The sequence below is a fragment of the Myotis yumanensis genome, unplaced genomic scaffold (assembly GCF_028538775.1).
Source record: "Myotis yumanensis isolate MYYU_CA2020_CCGP unplaced genomic scaffold, mMyoYum1.0.hap1 SCAF_6, whole genome shotgun sequence".
In the NCBI taxonomy this organism is placed as follows: domain Eukaryota; kingdom Metazoa; phylum Chordata; class Mammalia; order Chiroptera; family Vespertilionidae; genus Myotis; species Myotis yumanensis.
In genome coordinates, this window is record NW_027223757.1 from 31,714,128 (window position 1) to 31,734,694 (window position 20,567).

Consider the following 20,567-nt stretch of genomic DNA (forward strand, 5'->3'; position numbering starts at 1 on the left):
GCGTTTATATCTGGTGTGGTCCCGGGTAAAAGGAAAAGAAGCTGTCATCTGATCTTTAGGGTATCTGTGCCCAAAGGCACAGATTTAGGGAAAGAGGGACCTCCCTGCCAAGGGCCAAATGCTCAGGCCTAGAAAATGCTCAAGGTCACGGCTAGCTGGCTGCTGGCACATCCCACGCAGACTCCTTCCAGAAAAGTCCATTTCAGGTCCTGGGATAGCTCAGGTGAGAAGTTGAACAGCCCTTCTGCGAAAAGGGAGGAGACAGTGAACCTGCCCAACCGAGTACCTAGACCAAAATTCTCTTTGCCCCCCAAAGAGGTCAGATGTTCGGGGAAATTTATAGGAGCTACTGGGTCTGTTCCATCTGCAGCTCCTGTCCCCACCCCCAGGCGCTTGCTCAGGCATTGCACTCGATGATTTTGTTATTCTCTAGAGAGGAAAAGTGCAGCGGGCGGGGGCGGCTGAGCGCCCCGGTAACGCAAGCTGGGCGGTGGGGTATCCATGTTCACACACCTCCGGGGCAGGAAGAGAGACATCTGCGCCCGGGCTGCAGGACTGAACGCCTGAAAGTGCCCTGGGGGCAGAGCCACCCGGGGCGCTCGGACAGAATGCAGGGTGGGGGGACTGGAGATGAAGCACCGCGGAGACGAGGGTAAGAGGACCCGGCAGAAAGGCTGGTGGAGAGCCGTGCGTAATGTCAACGGAGAGGACAGTACCACCCATCCCAAACTTTCACAGACCCGGGGACCTAGGAAGGGAGAGCCAGGCAGAAGCACCTGCCACACCCGCAGCCCCGCGCGTCCAGCAGCAGCGAGGAGGGGCCGCACGCAGCGCCGGCTGGACGCCTGCGGTCCCCGCTTCGCTCCCACCCGCGGGGCCAAAGGGCCGCCAAAGGGCACTGAGCGCCATCCACGGGAGCAGCCAGATCTCGGGGCTCCAATCTGCACGCAGGCTGCGAGGAAGGGGGATCCGACGCGGACTGGGAAAGGAGAAGGGAACTTGACCTCACAGCCGCGCCCAGCCAGGTGGGGCGGACAGGACGTGCCCTTGGGCAGCCGGAGGGCGCGCGGGCTGGAGTCAGGGAGGCTCCGGAGGAAGTGAGCGCAGAGATCTCCACCGGCTGGAGACATCGGATTAAAAAGAAATATGAAAAGCAATGCAAGCAGCCGCGGGAGCCCAGCAGTTTAGAAGACACCCCTCCCCACCAGGAGGACGACAGTGACACGCACTCGCGAAGACGAAGCGCGCCTGGGCGGCCGTGGGTCTGCGCGGAGGAGCCTCCTCCCCAGCCTGGGGCGTGCGTTCAGACGCCGACAGCAACGGCCAGAAACAGAGATGCGCCGCGCAGCCCCGGGACGGCCCCTGCTGGGGAAACTCCAGGGCGGCACCGCGGACTGCTGACCCCGCGCGGGTCCGAGGGGTGTGCCGCGGCCCCGCCCGCCTCCGCCCACTCCCGCGTCCGCCGCGCGCCCCTCCCCGCGGCGGCGGTGGCGGCAGCGGCGCTTGCTGGGGCGGCGCGGAGCGGCTTGCCGACCGCCGGTGCCTGCGCGTTTCAGGCTGCTTGGGGAATTCACTTTGCCGCGTGTACGCTTCTGGGTCCTCAGGATTCTTCTGATGGCTTTCTGTCTCCGGCCCGGTTCTTCGTTTTAAAAGGAAAACTTTACTGCCATCTCCCTCTCCCCTTGGAGGAGAGGATTAAAAGTTCCAAGAACTGGTCCGCCCGTGCCGCGCGGGCGCCGGGACGGTGTGTGCCGGCGGGGGTCTCGTCCCATCATGTGCACCAACATAGTTTACGAGTGGCTGAAAGCGCTGCAGCTCCCGCAGTACGCGGAGTCCTTCGTGGATAACGGCTACGATGACCTGGAGGTGTGCAAGCAGATCGGGGACCCGGACCTGGACGCCATCGGGGTGCTGGCGCCCGCGCACCGCCGCCGCATCCTGGAGGCCGTGCGCCGGCTGCGGGAGCAGGACGCCGCCGCCGCCGGCCTCTACTTCACGTTGGAGCCGCAGCCGCAGCCTCAGCCCGCGCCGCCCGGGCCGCCCGCGGCTGCCTTCTCCACCGGCCGCCGGGGGGAGCCGTACGGCGGCCCGGCCCAGGGCACCCGCGGGGACCCGCGCAGCCAGACGACCGCCCCCCTCGGCAGGGAGCTGGTGAGCTACCCCAAGCTGAAGCTGAAGATCATGATCAGGGATAAGCTGGTCCGTGACAGCATCCACCTGAGCAAGCCTCCCTACTCCCGCAAGGTAAGGAGGCGCCGCCCGGGTGGCTCTGGGCGCGCAGCGGGAGGGGGCGCGGCCCAGCCGCTTCAGCCCAGGCTTGTCAGCCCACTCCAGGTGACTATGGGGAGGCAGGGATGCTTTGGGTATCTGAGGTTCTCTTCTACGTTCTTTCTATATTCACTCTTTATTCCTTCCTTCCTGGTGTCTAGCGGTTTAACTAGATCTTGGACCCAGGTGTTAATTCTAAACGAGGGCCAAGTCTCCGTGCGGTCTCCCGTGCTCACCTGTCAGGAACTGGACTCATGGTGCTTCTCCAAAAACACAGGCAATCCTGATACCCTGTCGTAGAGTTGGCGTCTGAAGGGTACCGGAGAATGGTTGACGACTACATTATTTCCCGCCTTCCGTTTCCTCTTTCTTTTCCTTACCTTTTGGAGACACTCCCAAGGCAAATTGGCGCACTCTTTTCTTGGAAGAGTGAGAATTCATGCTCTGTTGTCCTCAATCCCGTAAAACCAAACCCCAGCACTGCTGCACATTTGAAAAGTGAACAGGGACCTGGATATTCTGGTGGAAAAGTTAGCAGAACACATGTGAGTCCACTTGGGATACATTTCTTCAGTTTAAGCGTAGGGAGGTACTAGGTGCTGAAGACTGGGTGGCATGGGGCCACGAGGCTGTGCTGTGACAACTGTGCTGAATCACCAGTTTGGTGTAGCAGCAATCCTGAAAAGGTGAAGAAGGTCCGACTGCCACTTGTAGAAAGTCTGAGTGGCCTTGCGTTTGCGAGAGAAGGACACAGCACAAGGAGGTGTGATTTTCAGGACCCAGTGAGGAATTCCCTGGGCAGGGAGCCTCAGGGAAGGAGCCAGAAGTATTGGCAGCTGCTCTGTGCGGAAGGCAGAAATGTGGATTTGGGTATTGAATAGTTAAGTAACAGAAGGTCTTATTTCACACCAGAGTTCTGCCTCCAGCGGAATCTGTTCCATTTAGGTTTCTCCAGCCCTCTAGGTAGAGGGTCCTGACTTAAAAGGTAGAGCAGAGGAGGCAGCACAGGTGATCCAGCATGCCAGGTGTTACCCAGGATAAGGGCACCTCAGCTGGAAAATCAAGGCAGAGAGAGCCCCCCTCCCCCCTCTGGAGGGCTCTTACACAGCACCCTCCCAGGGAAATGCCAATCATCCAAATGTGTGCTCATCCTGGGCACACACATTGCTTTTTTATAGTCATGAGTACAGGTCATAATGTCTGGGATTTAAGGAAGTTCAAGTAAAAAGTAGGTAACAGTATCTAGAGTGGACTAGAATAAAGGGTTTAACATTATCCATGTGTTATTTTGCAAAACGGATAGGCAATTCACATAACCTGCTTGTGTCTAAATTTGTTTTATAAAAACTATATAGAAGACAGGTTTGGAGGACAGTTTGCCTCAAATTAGACACATGTTCCAGTTACCCACTCTGACTGTGTTACTGATGTGTGCGCAAAGCAGGGGAATGGAGAGGAGAGCATAACTTTCCAGACTGGTAGAGTTAGAGTTACGTCTAAATGTGGATAGAGGGACTTGACCATCAGTGTAACAGCTCATTTCTGGAGTCAGCAGGTCAAAGGAGTTCAAGGTCAGACTATTTTGACTTCGAGCCCAGGATGTGAGGTAGGCTTAGGTTGAGAGAATGTGAGTGCCTGGGCTCATGGTAAGTTCAAATCCTGGCCAGAAAGGGAGGCAGAGAACAAGGGGTGTCATTAGGACTTGCTTATTCTTCAGGAAAAGAAATATGTAATGGGACTGGGAAGGCAAAGTCTGGGGGCGGTAGTGTTGGAAGTGAGAGTGGTGTATTGGAAATAACAAATTTGGATAATGATACTTAAAAAGACAAGCCTAGATATCAAACATAGAAACTGAAGAAGATTCCTCAGTGGAAGAAGGTTGATTCCGAGGACATGAAATATCTGGGCATAGGCTGTGGACTGTGGATTCCTGCCCAGATCAATGCATAATATGGCCATGCATTTGAGTGAGTGCAATTTATAGAAGAAAACTTCACCTCGCATTGTGATGCCATTTATTTTCCATGTAAATAATTGTTTCAGTCAGCGTCTATATAAATCCCCTAACAATAATGTTTGAAAAATAAAGATAGACTCCCATTCACGTTCTGTGCATATGTAATGGGGGCCAAAAAAAAAAAAATGGAGCTGACAAATTTTATTGTAAGAATATTCTGTTAGTGCATGTTTACATATTTGTTACAAGAAAAACAAACACTGAAATTGAAACTAAAATATGATTAATGTACCCAAACTGAGCACACACGTGTATAGTATCAGATCGTATTGGTCATTCTGAGTTGGCTTAATAAATTTTGCATTTTTAATTCTTTCAGAATTTGTTTTCTGATGCAGCTTATGTTTTTTCAAACAATGCTAGAACTTCTTCTTTAAAATGTGATCTATGTTTTAATTTCTCCAGGTTCCTTGGCTCTGTCATGATCTGAATGTGTAGAGTTCATTATACGCATTTGGAATTCTACTTGTTAGAGAGGCCTCACCTTTCCTTTCTTTCCTTTATGGGCATTTGCATCTTGGTCCCTGTGATTTTTTGCACTTTGATGAGAATATTAGATGGCTTGAAAGTGGGTTATACAAAGGGCAATCAAGGCAGGAATAGGGAATCTCTCAGAGGAAAGGAAGTTGAGAGATTTTCCCAAGACTGTAGGATTTAGGATTTGCTACGGTGACATTCCTGTGCTACAGTGGTATGTTTCTTAAATCTTATCATCAATTGCCACTTCCCCCTCCTGGGGTGAGTTAAAATGTAAATTAAAAGTAAGTTTCGCTTTGTTACACAAAGGAAGTCTGAAAACCAGAAGCTGGGAAATAGCACCTGGACTCTCTTCCCTCTCCTGCTCTGTATTTAGCTGCTCTCCCTCTTGTGATTGCTACCTTAGTGAGATGAGGATAAAGTGTTTTCCTAGTGCAGGGATTAGGCAAAGCTTTCCATACATCATTGAATTACTTTACCAAGCTTCTCTTTGCCAAAGCCTTCTGCTAGGCTCCAGCTTACTGTGGTTGGCGGGATGCAGATACCTTGCCCTCGAGGGACTTGGGTTCTAGCAGGAAAGACCTAAAGGGAATGAACGATAATGATTGTGTGATGACTGCTTTGATGGGGAACATGCTACCATGGACACGTGCATCCAGCCTAATTTGCAGGAAGGTGAGGTCAAGGCAGACTTTCCAGAACTGGTACTTCATCTGAGAACTGAAGGTTGTGTGGGTTTAGCCTGAAGAAGAAGAGGGTCCTAGAAGACAGATGTTCTATCTAGACGGAAGGGACAGTGTGTGCAAAAGCCAGAGAGGGAGGGAGTTTAGCATGCAACAGGAATTTAAAGAAATTTAGCCTGGCTGGAGCACAGAATGCTGGGAGGAAGTGGCAAGAGATGGATAGAAAGACAGTGGCTGATCTTGGATGGCCCTGTCCTAGTTAGGAGTTTGGAGTGTATCCAAGAAGGGGAGCTATTGATGGATCCTGGCCAGAGGCAGGGTAAACAATTAGGAAATCACTGAAGTGTCAGGAGAAATTTGCCCACAGCCTGGACTGTGTGGTAACAATGGGAGAGGAACAATGGAGGTGATTGAATGACAGAATGGACAGAACCTGATGATTGTTTAGATGACAGAGGTCAGAGGGGAGAGAGGTGAGGATGACTTGCAGATTTCTGGTTTAGGATTGCAATGCCATTCCCTGAGGTAGGGGACCAGGAGAAGAACAGATAGAAGAAAGATGTTGCTTTTAGTTTTAAACATATACTCTCTGCCCGTGGAATAGAGGAACATAGTTGTGTAGGTGGCAGTTGGAAATTTGGCAGTGGAGCAGAGGAGAGATTTTGGGGCAGAAGGTCTAGATTTGGGAGACATCAGCACATTGCAACCATGAATATGAATGGGCTGTTGAGGGAGAAGAGAGAAAGGACCAGGACAGGATGCTGGGGAACACCAGGATTTAGGAGATGAAGCTGATGAAGAAGAACCCAGTGGGGCGCAAAAGGGAGTGGAGAGGTAGGGTAGAGGTAGGTAAAAGTGGTGTTCTGGGAGCCGGTGCAAACAGTGAGGCTATAAGGAGAAGGGACTGGTCAGGAGGGCACCTAGTGGTCCAGTAGGACAAGAACTAAAGTGCACTCATAGGAAGTAGCAAACTATTGGGGACCTCTGAAAGAGCAGGTTTAGGTGATGAACAGGGAACACAATCTCTTTTGGTGCTTGTAAGACTTTTTTTTTTTTAGAGCAGTTTTAGGTTCACAGCAAATTGAGAGGAAGGTACAGAGAGTTACTATATACGGTCTGCCCCACACATGCATAGTCTCCCCCATTATCAGCATCCCCCATCAGAGTGGTACATTTATGACAATGGATCAGCCTGAAACCAGAAAAGCCAGTTTTCGTGCTGTCACTACCAGAACCAATAAGTAGAGATAAGGATTGAATCTTTATGGGCACTTCATTCAGATGGCCGGCAATCTGAGAGGACAGCACGTTACATACCCTTAAAAAAACCATCTTACATCTTATCTCAAGCCAACTCCTTATAAGGAGAAGAAAAGTGTAGGTAAAGGGTATGGAATTCAGCAAAAAGTAGGTAAGAGATTTGGATTTCAGGGAAAAGGTTAATCAGATAAAAGCTGCAGTCCTATGAATTTCTGAGCACCCCATTCACTTGCTGACGGTGAAGCCTTGCCCTCAAGGAACTTGGGTTCTTTCTATGCATCCTGGGTGGTGGATGTCCTCTCTTTGGAGCAAAATGACTCAGATACTGTCATGGTTGCTTACAGTCCTCCTGGGGCACAAAAGTTGAATTGCATCGTGTCTCCTGAAGTCAGGGCAGGTCCAGTCACATACATTCCAGTTCCTGAAACAATACCTTTCTACCTGCATTAATTGCCAAGCCTATCCTATACAATAAAAGGGTAATATGCCAATTGACCCTAATGCACACTGACCACCAGGGGGCAGACGCTCAACACAAGAGCTGCCCCCTGGTGTTCAGTGCACTCCCACAGAGGGAGCTCTGCTCAGCCACAAGCCGGGCTGACAACGGTGGTGGCGAGAGCCTCTCCTGCCTTCTCGACAGCGCTAAGGATGACCGACTGCATCTTAGGGCTCCTGGGCTGTCAGAGGGATGTTTGACTGCCAGCTTAGGCCCGATCTCCTGGGGAGCAGGCTTAAGCTGGCAGGTGGACATCCCCCGAGGGCTCCCAGGCTGCCAGAGGAATGTCTGACTGCCAGCTTAAGAGGGCACATTTAACTATATACCCCAGCTAAACATTTTTAATTTCTTGAGTTCCCCCATCAAACCTACATTATCGGATGATAATCATCTATAAAGTCCATAGCTTACATTAGGGCTCACTCTTGGGATTGTGCATTCTGTGGATTTGGAAAAATGTATAATGACATGTTTCTACCGTTATGTCATCACACAGTATTTTCACCCTAAAATCCTCTTTGCTCTGCCCTCCCCCTCCCCACAAATTATTTATTTATTCTCTCCATAGTTTTACCTTTTCCAGAATGATATATAGTTGGAATCACACAGTATGTAGCCTTTTCAGATTGGCTAATTTTCTTAGTAATATGCACTTAAGTTTCCTCCATGTATTTCCATAGCTTGATAACTCATTTTATTTTTTTCAATTACAGTTGAAAAACTCATTTTTTTGAGCATTGAATAATATTCCATTTGCTGTATGCATCAGACAATTTTTTAAACAAAATTGGGCTGAGAAGGTAGAACTGAGGCTACAGCTGGAGAAAGGAGGGAAGAGTTTTGTGGATTTGTATTTTTTTTTTTTTTTTTTTAAGGATAAGAGAAACTGGAATATGTCGGGGCATGTCTGGGAGGCAACTGAACAATGTTTCTATCTCCCTTCCTCTCTTTCTAAAAAATCAATAAAAATATATCATTGGGTGAAGATTAAATTAAAAAATATATAAAAATTTCAGAATCTAGATATTCAAAATTAGCTCACTGGGTCAATGATAGTGTTTCAGTTACTCAAAACATTTCTGAAACTGACACCTGCAGGACACTCTTTAGAGCATCTTGATTAGTGGCAAGCCTTCCTTCTTCTAAGGTGGATCCTGTTTGGGGTAAACAGCTTAAGTAATTTGGAATCAAATCAGACAATTAAGAGTAATGACATTCAATAATATGTGAAATGGAAAACAGAATCTGACAATAAAATGAGTATTTTTTTCTGGTTTGACAAACTGGTTTTAGATTTTATGATATTTTTAATCCTTTTCATACTTATGAACCCTTAAAAATATGCTCTTGGTGTGTATCCATGTTGCTAATATGGAATTCCTCAACAGGCTTTTCAAAACAAAAAAGGCAATTCCTTATGTATTTGTAAAGAGCAAGGCACTAATCTTGGACTCTCCGAATAGATTATTAGTGTAAAGGTGACTGTGGCCCTAAAGGAGATGAATTAGGTAAATTGTGCCCAGCTATTAGTAAGCTGCAGCACTTGATGGGTTAATCTGATTTGGGGAGTCTCATGGTGTTCTTTGGCTTTTCATTGGCTTGCCCTGAGCTTTGAAAGCTCTATTTCCTACATTTCCATCTCAGGTCTTAATGAAGTCATAGTTGTGCTCATTCTTTCATCCTTACTTTTGAGTGAGAAAAAAAATTCTAAAAACAGAGGTAGCAGTATTAAGGATGCCCTCATTACCCTTGTCAGCTCTTAGGTAGCTGTCTAAAGTATACCATGAAAAATAAGAGATAACATTGTTTAAAATATACTTTTATTGATTTCAAAGAGGAAGAGAGAGGGAGAGAGAGGGAGAAATATCAATGATGAGAGAGAATCATTGATTGGCTGCCTCCTGCATGCCCCCTATTGGGGATCAAGCTCGAAACTGCAACCCGGGCATGAGCCCCGACTGGGAATCAATCCCTGACCTCCTGGTTATAGGTTGATGCTCAAGCATTGGGCCACGCTAGCCGGCGATTTTTGTAAAAAAATTTTTTTAGATGATGTAAGTGCTCAGATCCTGGTTGGCCAGAAATACGTTCTGAAATGAATTTTCTTGAAGTAAGGTGACTCAGATGACATGGACTCAGCCAGGGCTGGTCCTTGACATAAATAAGGAGTATCCTAAGATATGTGGAAGAACATTGCTTGTGGTGAGGGGAAGTTCACCGGGAACCATGATCGTCATAGCTTCTCAAGGTCATGACGTTTGCAGAAACACCATCAAGTCATTGGGTATAACTGAGGCTTATTATTACTACTCTTAGCACTTTTGTTGAAAGGCTTTTAACAGCTATTTTCTAAGTGCTATGGAAAAAAAAATGCTATTTCAGATCAACCACTAATTTGGACTTGGAGAGGCCTGGGAAGTGGAGGAAGGGAATCCTTGTTTTCAATCAATATAAAAATGATTAAGGGCAAATAACTGTGGATCATGCCAAGAGGAATTTCACATACAATCTCTCTTATATTGAGACTAAGTGACATCTAATAGTTTAAAGAGTTTTCATTACTGCTTCTAATTGAAATAAATGGTCTAATGAGTTCTAATAACCTTACTGTTTTGTTTCTGTAAAGTTATAAATATAAAAAATAGATACATTTCATTTGGAACATGTCAAAAAGATAATGAAAATAATTTATATATAGTCTTTGTTTACCGAAATCATATGAGCAGATTTTTCAAGTTATAAGGTGTTTTCCTTAGAACATAGGATAACTTTATTTTTTATTTATTTATTTTTTATTCTTTTTTAAAAAAAAATTATAATAAGTATTACAAAGGGTATTACATATGTGTCCTTACTGTTATGCCCAGATTTCAAGATTCCCAAGAAGCCACCAGGGAGCCATCCAATCCGATGCAAAAGCAAAGAGTCTTTTATTTTAAGCCCGGGCTTAGCTCTTCTACCTTCCTTACTGACACAGCAGCAGGTGGCAAAGAGAGAGCAGTCTGCTCGAACCAGGGGTTTCATAGAGGGTTGGAGTAGGGGCGGGAGAGGGGGCTGTGCCCCCCGCCGATTGGCCAGGTGCGAGCTGGTGATCCATTACACAGGATGTGGTCATAGCGATGGCGTGCACTTCCCTTGATTACCATTGGTTAGTCCAGAGAAATGGTGGGTGTGGCTAGCAGAGGCTCCTTCCGAGGGGGAAGGAGCCTTCGCTGAGCACATGGTTCCATACAAAATGGAGGTCCCTTAATGGATGGGAAGCCAGCCACTCGGCTCCCATGCAAGGCCTGCCGCCGTGGGCATCACCGGGAGGCGGGCCGCCCACCACCCCGCCTGGCCCTTGGGTCGCCCGCTGCTCGGCCCGAAAGTGACTCGGAGGCCGAGGAGGGCGGCCCGGGTCCTCTTGGGCGTCCGCGGGCCTGCGCCTATCTGGTCAGGCACTGCCTCGGCCATGGCTGCCCGTCATCCTCCCTGCCGGATGCCTGCGGGGCCATGTGCCCCGCCGGCCCTTTCACTTACCACCCCCCCCCCCCCCAGCCCGCCCTTAACAAGCCCCTGCCCTCCCTTACCCCCCAGTGTCTTACGTCCATTAGTTATGCTTATATGCATGCATACAAGTCCTTCGGTTGATCTCTTACTTCCCTCCCTTCTGCCCCCCAACCCTCTCTGGCCTTCCCACTGCAGTTTGACAATCAGTTTGAGGCAGCTCTGCCTCTGTGTCTATTATTGTTCAAAAGTTTGTCATGGTCTTTATTATCCATGAATGAGTGAGATCATGTGGTATTTTTCCTTCATTGACTGGCTTATTTCACTTAGCATAATGCTCTCCAGTTCCACATAGGATAACTTTATAATAAGTTTAGAAGTGTATCTACTGTATCTCACACCAAAAGTGTATCCTTTAATAACATTCACCTCTACTTGACAAAATTATTTTAAATAATAGTCAAGGAATAATACACAGTAATTATTTTCTTGATATCTTCTTTAGTTTTAAAGCAATGAACAATTAAAATAAAGAATATATTTCAAGTTTAAAGCATTTAAATTAAGTAAAAATATTTCATCTATGAAATAGACTTTGCATTTAATCAAAGTAAAGCAGTACACCTTTCACTTTGTATTATTTCACTGTCTTGAATTTTCAACACAAATAAAACTCCAAGTGGTCGCATAAGAATAATAGAATTTAAGTAACTGGAGTTTTGTTTCGTTGCTTTGTTAAATCATGGTGCTGGTATTGTTTACTTCACGTCTGTAGTTAAATTTAGGAATATGTAGAACCGTGGGGGAGACATGACCACTTTTACAAACTTGTTCTTGAAAAGGACTGTTGTCACCAAGTCTATGGGTTGATCCAAGTGTATAACTTAGGAGTTTCCTGAATTAATTCCCCTGTAGATCTCAGTGTTTACTCAAGGACAGGCTATAAAAAGATGCTAATTTGATGCAAATACACACACATACCATCAAAACTCAACTGTAACTGTGGCAATGAGAATTTAAGCCAGCGAAAGATTGTTTTCAGGGAGGAGTATTTTATTACTGACATTGTTTAGAGTTGTCTGTCAGCCATGCTTATGACTTAAAGTTTTATTTTAGATGTAAGGACCCCTTTCCTATCTGTGAACTCTTTCCTTTGTCTTGTCTTTGGAAGACTTAAGAAGTGTGATCATATTAGTTTAAGAGAAGTTATTTCTTCTGTGAAATGGTGCCAGTATCTATCTCAAAGTGTTATAGTATGAATTAAATGGAATAATGTTTATGAAGTTGCTTTGTAAATTCTAAAAGAATTTTGATTTAAGGTGTTCTTATTGAATGAGCAAATCATTATGTTTGTAATAAAAAATTGAAAATATTTCTGATTGAAAAGTAACACTTAGTTGAGAAAATTTGGAGAACAATGAAGCAGATCAATTAGGAATTTTAAAAGTCTGTATCATAATTTCTAACACTACACTGTATTTCTTTAAAATCACTTATATGTACAAATATCTGTCTTGTACATTTACACAGATCTGGTATTACATTGTAAGTGGATAAGGGAAGGTTATTCCTATGCTGGCAGATTGGCAGATATCACTTAAAATGATTTTAATACTAAGACATATTCTTAGTTTAGTGCCATAATTAATTTAATTATTTTATTGGGTTGAAACCTTACCCATGCTATTATTGATTACTAGAGGCCCAGTGCACGAAATTCATGCACGGGTAGGGTCCCTAGGCCTGGCTGGTGATCAAGGCTGATCTGGGCCTTCAGGCTGCTGTCTGGGGCCTTCCTTCTCTGGCTGCCGGCTACTGGCTGGTGCCTTCCTTCATTCCATGCTGCCCTCTGGTGGTCAGCACATGTCATAGCAAGCGATCGAACTCCCGGTCTCCTGGTCAAACTCCCGAGGGGACAGTTTGCATATTAGCCTTTTATATATATAGATTATACTTTATATTTGAAAATGTGTTTGAGAAATAGTATTTCATCATTCTTCAAATTAGTTTTCTTAGAGTACCAGTTGAGATAATTTCATATTAGTGGCTTTTTATATTTATGTATTGTCTGTTCATGCTGCTTGCCTGTGTTTTTTCTATTGGTGTCAGGCTTCTTTCAGTTGCTTAGCAAGAGTTCTTTACATGTTAAGGAAAATAATCTTTATCGCACAGAGGTTGTAGAGATGTTTTTTCCAGGGAATGTGGGTATACCTTAAGAGTTTTGTGAGATTTTAGGGGGGAGGGAGGATGTCCAAAATTTAAACACTCTTACATATTCCACCTTATCAATAATCTTAGTTATTTCCTCCAAACTGAAGGAATATAGAAGGTACAGTCTCAGATAGAATTGAGCATGAATTCCTTTTTATCAATTACTTGGACAGGTTATTTAATCTTACTAAATCAGAGTTGCCTCATCTATTAAATGGGTATAACATTATCTACTTCTGAAGGCTATTGTGATGAATCAGTGAGGCAGTGTATGTAAAGGGATGCATAGACTATCTGACACAAAGTAGTCACTCAAAACTTCTTGCTAATACTTGTAGCATTATATATAACTAATGATTGTGAAGTTATTCACAATGCAAACACATCGTCTTAAATTGTTAGTTCATGTCCTTGCCATTCTGTTGATATTATTTTTTCATAATTTCAAAAAGCTCTTTAAATAACAACATATAATTTTTTTCCTGGTATAACCATTGAAAATATTTTGCTGCCCTAACTGGTTTGGCTCAGTGGATAGAGTGTCGGCCTGTGGACTGAAGGGTCCCAGGTTCGATTCCAGTCAAGGGCATGTACCTTGGTTGCAGGCACATCCCCAGTAGGGGGTAGGTAAGAGGCAGCTGATCGATGTTTCTCTCTCATTGATGTTTCTAACTCTCTATCCTTCTCCCTTCCTCTCTATAAAAAATCAATAAAAATATTTTAAAAAAAGAAAAGAAAATATTTTGCTGAGTTTGTCATTTGCATCCTATGTTTTTCTTTTTTGTTCTTAGTAGAGAAACAGAGGTAATCAACCTATATTTTTGTGATTACTTTTATCCTTTTAAATCCTTTCTCTAGTCCAAAATCAGTTACTACTTACTTATATCTCCTATTATTTTTTTATTTTAACTCTAATCCATTTCAAATTTATTTTGGCACATGATAGAAGGGAAAGCTCTGATGATATACAGAATCATATGGACAACATAATTTTATCACCTACTTTACAGGAATTGTAGCTTTTATTTCTGTGTTCTAGTCTTATTGCTTTGGCTGGAATTTTATATAGCAGTGTTAAATAATAATAGTAATGACATAGCCTTGTTTTATTCCAAATTCTAATGGCAATGCTCAGGTGGTTTGTTGTTATTCTGCTATTGGCTGCCATCTTAAGATATTCATGATGTTAAAATGGCATCTTTGATTTCCTAATTTTTAGGCATTTTTATTGGGAATAGTTGATGCTACTAAATGTCTTTTTAGCAACTAAAAATAATTGAGTCTTCTTCTTACTGGGCATTGCATTGTTACGTTTTACATTAAGAGATTTTCTACTAGTAAACCATCCTTACATAGCTGAGGTGAAGTAAACAATGAAATGATGTCTTGAGAAGTGAAAGGAGGAATTTCGTAATCTTGCTCCCAGATCATCCTGACATTCTTTTACATTCCATGTTCTTTCTTTCATGAATAATGTTTGGCATTATGTTTGATAACCACTTTGACAATTGCCATGACACATGGCAAAAGTAGGTTTACAGTTGCGACTACGCAAAACAGTTTCTTCTTATGTTATTTGTTTATTAATGATTGTATTTTTACCTATATTATTTATCTCCTTATTATTTTGTATTCTTCAGTATGATTTATCTTTTAGGCAATGATGGCTGCTAATTTACCTACTTTTGCCCACCCCTGTGTATTACAGTTGACTCCCTGTGGACAGCTTTTTGGAAGTTGCACTCTGTCACTATAAGCACAGAGGCAGTGGCCGCTGTGGTATGTGGGGACTAGCATCACACCCTTGCTGCTCAAAAGGCAACAGTCACATAGTTGTGGGTCACAGTTTGGTTTTCTGGTTCGTGCAGACATTTTGGTTTTGAACCAGAGGGCAGAGACTCTGAAGGGGGTGAGGGGTTAGTTTGAGTCCCTATTGATCTTACTGTTTTCACAGCGTCCTCCCACTCTTCCACACACTGCCCTCTGCCCCCCACTCCCCATCAGCTCCTCTGCTCCCTCCCGCCCCTGCCCCTTCCCAGGCCTTTCAGTGGAAAATACAGATGGGGCCAGATGCCATGCTGAGTTCAAAACCCGTATAAAAGAAATGGAAGTGGCATTCATCTTAATTTGAAGGTTTGGCTTTGCATAGAAACAACAGCCCAATGTGTAACACACATAAAACTGAAAGCCTCTGTTGAAATATAATTATAACAAATCTTTGTTTTCCATTTACACATTTGTTAATAGGTCAAATGGAACGGTTTTTTTTAAAGGTCACTGAAGCAAGGATTAAAGATGGGGTACAGGAATGGTACATGGCTGGAGAACATACCCACAGCAGGTGCCGAATTCAGCTGAGTTTGCAGAAATGGAGGCATCCCAAGTTCCCCAAGCTAGCCATCAATCATGCAGTAAAGATGTAGCCACTTTAAAGGAACCATGTATCAACGGGAACGGAGCATTGCTGGGTTATGAAGCGCTCCTCTGGGAAACTCCTGATTGACAAAAGTCCGTACTGCATTAAGTAGCAGCAATATTTTCATAGCCAGGATTTAATAAAACCGTGGTTAATCTTTATGAAGAGAAAATATATTTTACGTTAAAAAACCAGCGAGCATTCTGGGACTCGCTTTCTACAGGGTCTGGTTAAGGTGAAAAGTCACTCTGCCTAAATGTGAGAGAAAAAGTCATTAATTTGGTGAGTTGTTCATTGCATCCAAGGTCTGTGCTCTAGTCACTGTCGTTTATAAGGCATCTAAAGAAAGGATGGAATTAGTTGCTCTTGGGGCTCACACAAACTCACTCTACCTCTGGCTTGTTTAGGCTTGTACAGTAGGAAAAAACTCAGGATATGCATATTGTATCCATTATAGATTAGAGTTGAGCCAGAGGGTATGCAAAGTAATTACTCTTTTGAGATCTACTTCATTACAGAGAGGTGATGGAGAGCTGGAGTTAGGTTGGTGCCATTCACTTTGAGTTTTATTGCTGTGTCATTTTAAATCAGAGATTTTACTGCCACTTCTTGGCATCGCAGCTTGAGCCAGTGTATTAATCTGATCCCTTCTGTTGATATACTTACCTTGAAAACAGTGTTGGACGGAATCTTCTGATCTTCCCTTGGTTGTTTATTAAAACACTGACAGTAACATGCTTGAACTGCTGAACCATATTAGTCCTGTTCTGTCACAGGAAGTGTGATATCTTTGTCTCCACCCCCCCCCCCCCCAACATCACTGTTTTGAGATTCACATGCTAAATAATATGTATTTTAAAAGTGATTTGTGGGGAAAAGGGGAGAGTGATGGTGTTCCTTTGAAAGCAGGCAGATTGAAAAAGCAAGGGCTCCTAGAACAGTGAGCTCAGCCTGTTTTCTGAAAACCTTTTGTTGTGCTTTGATTTCATTAATGGTGAAAATTACACTTATTCTTAATTCAACCAGATGCTAATTACTTAGGAATGTTTGATATTCCTCTTCACAGCTGGAGGGGACTTCTCTTCCTGCTTGCGCCATCTCCCTTGCTCTCCCTGTAGAGTTTTGAAAGCTAAAATATTATTTTCCATTCCCACCCAGATTTACTTATTTTTAGTTAGACTTGCTTCCTGCTGTTGGAGGCCTCTTCACATATAACCTAAGAAAATGGCTTTGAAATATGTAGAATAATAATAGTGGCAATAGTTTATATTATTTGTTGACTGCTTTACCACATTATTTCACTCAATTCTCATAACAGCCCCGGAGGGAGATGCTATTTTTGCCATCCTGGTTGAATAAAGTAGGAAAATGAAGCTCAAAGAGCTTACGTAGCTTGTCCAAAGCCACACAGTTAGCAGATCTCCTTTAGAATCCAGGTGTACTGACCCCAGAGCCCATGGAGCCCATCAGATGCAATTCTGCCTGAAAACATTATGTAAAGGGATTTGTCTGTCCTCCAGTTATGAAAAATAGCTGTGGGGAGGGAGTGGGTGAGTTCCTAGAGATTTTAAATGAATCTGTGGATGTATTTGTGTGTGTGCACACACACATGCTCAGGATATGGAGACAGAGAAAACACTAGAGACAGAGATAGAGGTAAAAACATCACTTGGGTTGTTTCCAGATCCTGGCTTTTGTAAATAATCCTATATAATAAAAGCCTAATATGCAAATTGTCCCCTCAACCAGGAGTTGAAGTGGGAGTTCAACCGCTCACTATGACGTGTGCTGACCACTAGGGGGCGGTGCTGAACATGGCAGGCGTCGGCGATGCACTACAACCTCTCGCCGGCTACCTGGGGGAGGGGGTGATGGGGATGGAGGTGTGGTGAGAATGCGGGGTGTCTGCCAAGCTTACTCTCACTCCCCCTGCTACACTCCCCCAGGACAACACCTGTGCAACCTCTCCACTGGGACTGCAGGGGCTGGTCGGGCTCCCCATGGGTTCGCACAGGAGCTGGTCTGCGAGGCTGGCCAGGAGAGAGTGCGATGCCTGCCTGGCTTCCATGTGGCACCACTGAGCGGCCCAGAGGCCCACACTGCATCTCAGCCCATGGTGTCCGGCTGAGCTCACCGCACCTCCGCATGGGGACTTTGCTGATTGCAACCACTGAGCCACACTGTCATGACTCAGGCGGAGGGGGGTGCATTAGGGCCTGGGGGCTCAGGTGCTGCCCAGGGCCCAGAGGTCAGCTGGGACCTGCCCTTTCATGTCAAACACTCACGCTTTGGTCGTTGGCCAGGCTAGGGACGCACCTGTGCACGAATTTCATGCACCGGGCCTCTAGTGCTAGTAGAAACATAGGGATGCAGATATTCTTTCTGATTGGTGTTTAGGGATTCTTAGGATATATTCCCAGAATTGGAAAAAAAAGAATGCACTGAATGGGAGAGCATATTCACCAGTGATACATACAATAAGGGGTTAATTTCCAAAAAATATAAAGAAGTTATATGACTCAACACCAGGAAGACACACAATCCAATTAAAAAATGGGCAGAGGACCTGAATAGACACTTCTTCAAAGAGGACATACAGATGGCCAATACACATATGAAAAAATGTTCAATGTCACTAATCATCAGAGAGATACAAATAAAAAGTACATGAGCTATCACCTCACACCTGTCAGAAAGGCCACTATCAATAAGTCAACAAACAACAAGTGTTGGCGAGGATGTGGAGGAAAGGGAACCCTAGTGTATATTGGTGGGAATGCAGACTGGTGCAGCCACTGTGAAAAACAGTATGGAAAGAGGTATAGAAACATCAACGATGAGAGAGAATCATTGAGCAGCTGCCTCTTGCATGCCCCCAACTGGGAATCGAGCCTGCAACCCAGGCATGTGCCTGATCTGGAATCCAACCCTGTCCTCCTGATTCATGGGTCAGTGCTCAACCACTGAGCCACACTGTCTGAGCTAAACACCCTGTCTTTAATACAGTCACCTTCCAAGGCACTGGAGGGTAGGATTTCAACATAGTAATTTTGGGGGGGACAGAATTCAGCCCATAACACTGACCTAAGGAGCTTTATCCATGCTGTACCACCTGACATGAAGTCGTGTGGTTGGGGCTTAAGTCAGTCCGGATCACGTGTGGTTGGAAACTGAGCTTCAGTCTAAGACTTGAGGTGGCTAATTGCTCAGAAGCTGATGGAACTAGATTGTTGCCTAGTGACAGTGATCCCTAGTGAAGAGTTCACTTTCTAGCAAATCTAGGAGCAGTCCATATTAGTCATTTTAAGTAAGTTTGGAAACCATGACCATAAATCCATAGCACCATTGTATGGCATTTACTAGAGAATAACAAACTAAACAAGTGCTAAACCGTTCAGTTAATGGGATCCCAGGCTCTCAAGTCAGATGCATGAGGCTCCCTCCCTTTTGATCTGTACGACCTCAGGCAGATGGCTTAACCTTTGTCAGCCACTCTTTCCTTATCTCTAAAGGGAAGATAATGTTTCATTCCTCATAAGATTGTTCTGAGGATTAAATGAGAAAAATTTACATCAAGCACTTAGCATAGTCCTTGATATGTATGTAGTAAGCACTCAATAAGTTAATCAAATATGTATTCAATGTTAGCGATTATTAAAGATGAAAATGATAGATCTATTCACAGGCATGTTAGCAATAGAATTGTTAGCAAAATATTAGTTTTTACAGCCATGTTTATGCAAATTGAATAAATCAGTTTTTTTAGTTGGCAGTCATATGTTTCATATGTTTTAAAACTATCATGAGTATTATTTTTATAACCTTATCACATAAAGTGGACTACTTATTCTTGTTTTATACTATTATTGAAGACTAGCTTTTCTTGACTTTATTCCAATAATTTGATGACTACCAATTTATATCTAACTTAGGTAGATTTAGCTTCTGGAATTGGACATTTGATTCTGCTAGTAGTATAAACTCTAAGTGTCTTAGTTATGACGTATGCACACAAACAAGTTATTTCTGTGTGATGTTAAGATACACAGAAACATTGAATGTCATTATTGCTTCATTGTAGATAACATCATGGGAAGGTTCCAGGAGTTTTGCGTAAAGCAAAGGTAGTACTCAAAAAATGCTGGATATACTCATTAGTCATGGCTTTATTGGACCTTTTGTACTTCCTGCCTACTTTGTCTCCACATCAGAGTAAAAGTGTATATTAATGCTTTTCATTTCACTTATTTTGCTGGTACTTTGCTCATCTTAGAACATTTAAAAATATCCAACAAAAACAAGTTGGGAACTTATAAATGCTTTGTAATGTAAAGCTGTTTTGAATATTATCATGAAATAATTCTTTCAGGGTTTTTCCAGTTTATACAATGAAAATGGTAACAGAGATACTTATGATTTATATTGCGTGTTTAAAAGAATAACATTAGTAAAAAAGGTTTATTAGTTTTAGAGATGGGTTGAGAGGACATTTAAAAATATCAGCCCTGGCCGGGTGGCTCAGTTTGTTGGTCTATATACCAAGAGATGGCAGGTTTGATTCCCAGTCAGGGCGCATGCAGGAGGCAACAGATTGATGTTTCTCTCTCTCTCCCCCCCTTCCTCTCTCTAAAAAAATCAATAAAAGTAAAAATACTATATACAGTTGGGATTCTTCAGAATTTTTTCTTATGGCAGTCTTTTCTTTAAAGTGGGTTAGTCTTTACCATATACAGAAAGATATTTTTCTGACATTTAGGTTCTGCTTTAGAAAAAATGACAAACAGAACCATCCAACAAACATATTAAGAGTCTTTGCCACAGGAAGGGAAATTGTTGTCTATGTTTGAGATTTCACTTTAGTAATAATTGCTTTCCTATTTTTAACCACACAGAGAGGTGACTTGGGCAGGAATCGCATTAATATGAGCGCACACACGTACATTGTACTTGTTGGCATTTACCTTGGAGCAGGGCCTGTGTGCAGTGTGCAGTGTGCAGGAGGCAGGTGCAGACAGCTTTTCCTAAGTGATAGACATGTCAGTTCTCATTTCCTTTCTGTAGAGAAGTACGAAGTGAAGCAGCCCGCAGTGCCCTCTGGAGCCATCCAACTCCTTCCTTTAGTTGGCATCTTGGAGACATGCCAGGCAGCCTCAACCCCTGCCTCCTTAGCCACAACTGGCTTGTGGTTTTGTTTTTGTTTCGTTTGGTTTTTAAATCTTTGTGGTTAGTGTTGAGGATTGTGTAACTGAT

At 43.9% G+C, this 20,567-nt stretch overlaps 1 protein-coding gene across 1 annotated transcript in view; it reads left to right on the forward strand.

Annotated features, from left to right (window-relative positions):
- Positions 1-616: 616 nt before the first annotated feature.
- Positions 617-20,567, forward strand: part of SAMD5 (sterile alpha motif domain containing 5) — a 46,390-nt gene continuing 26,439 nt past the window's right edge. Inside the window, exon 1 of the mRNA XM_070417868.1 lies at positions 617-2,244. Within this exon, the coding sequence (XP_070273969.1) occupies positions 1,774-2,244 (471 nt within the window). The 5' untranslated portion in view covers positions 617-1,773. The remainder of the gene's footprint in view (positions 2,245-20,567) is intronic.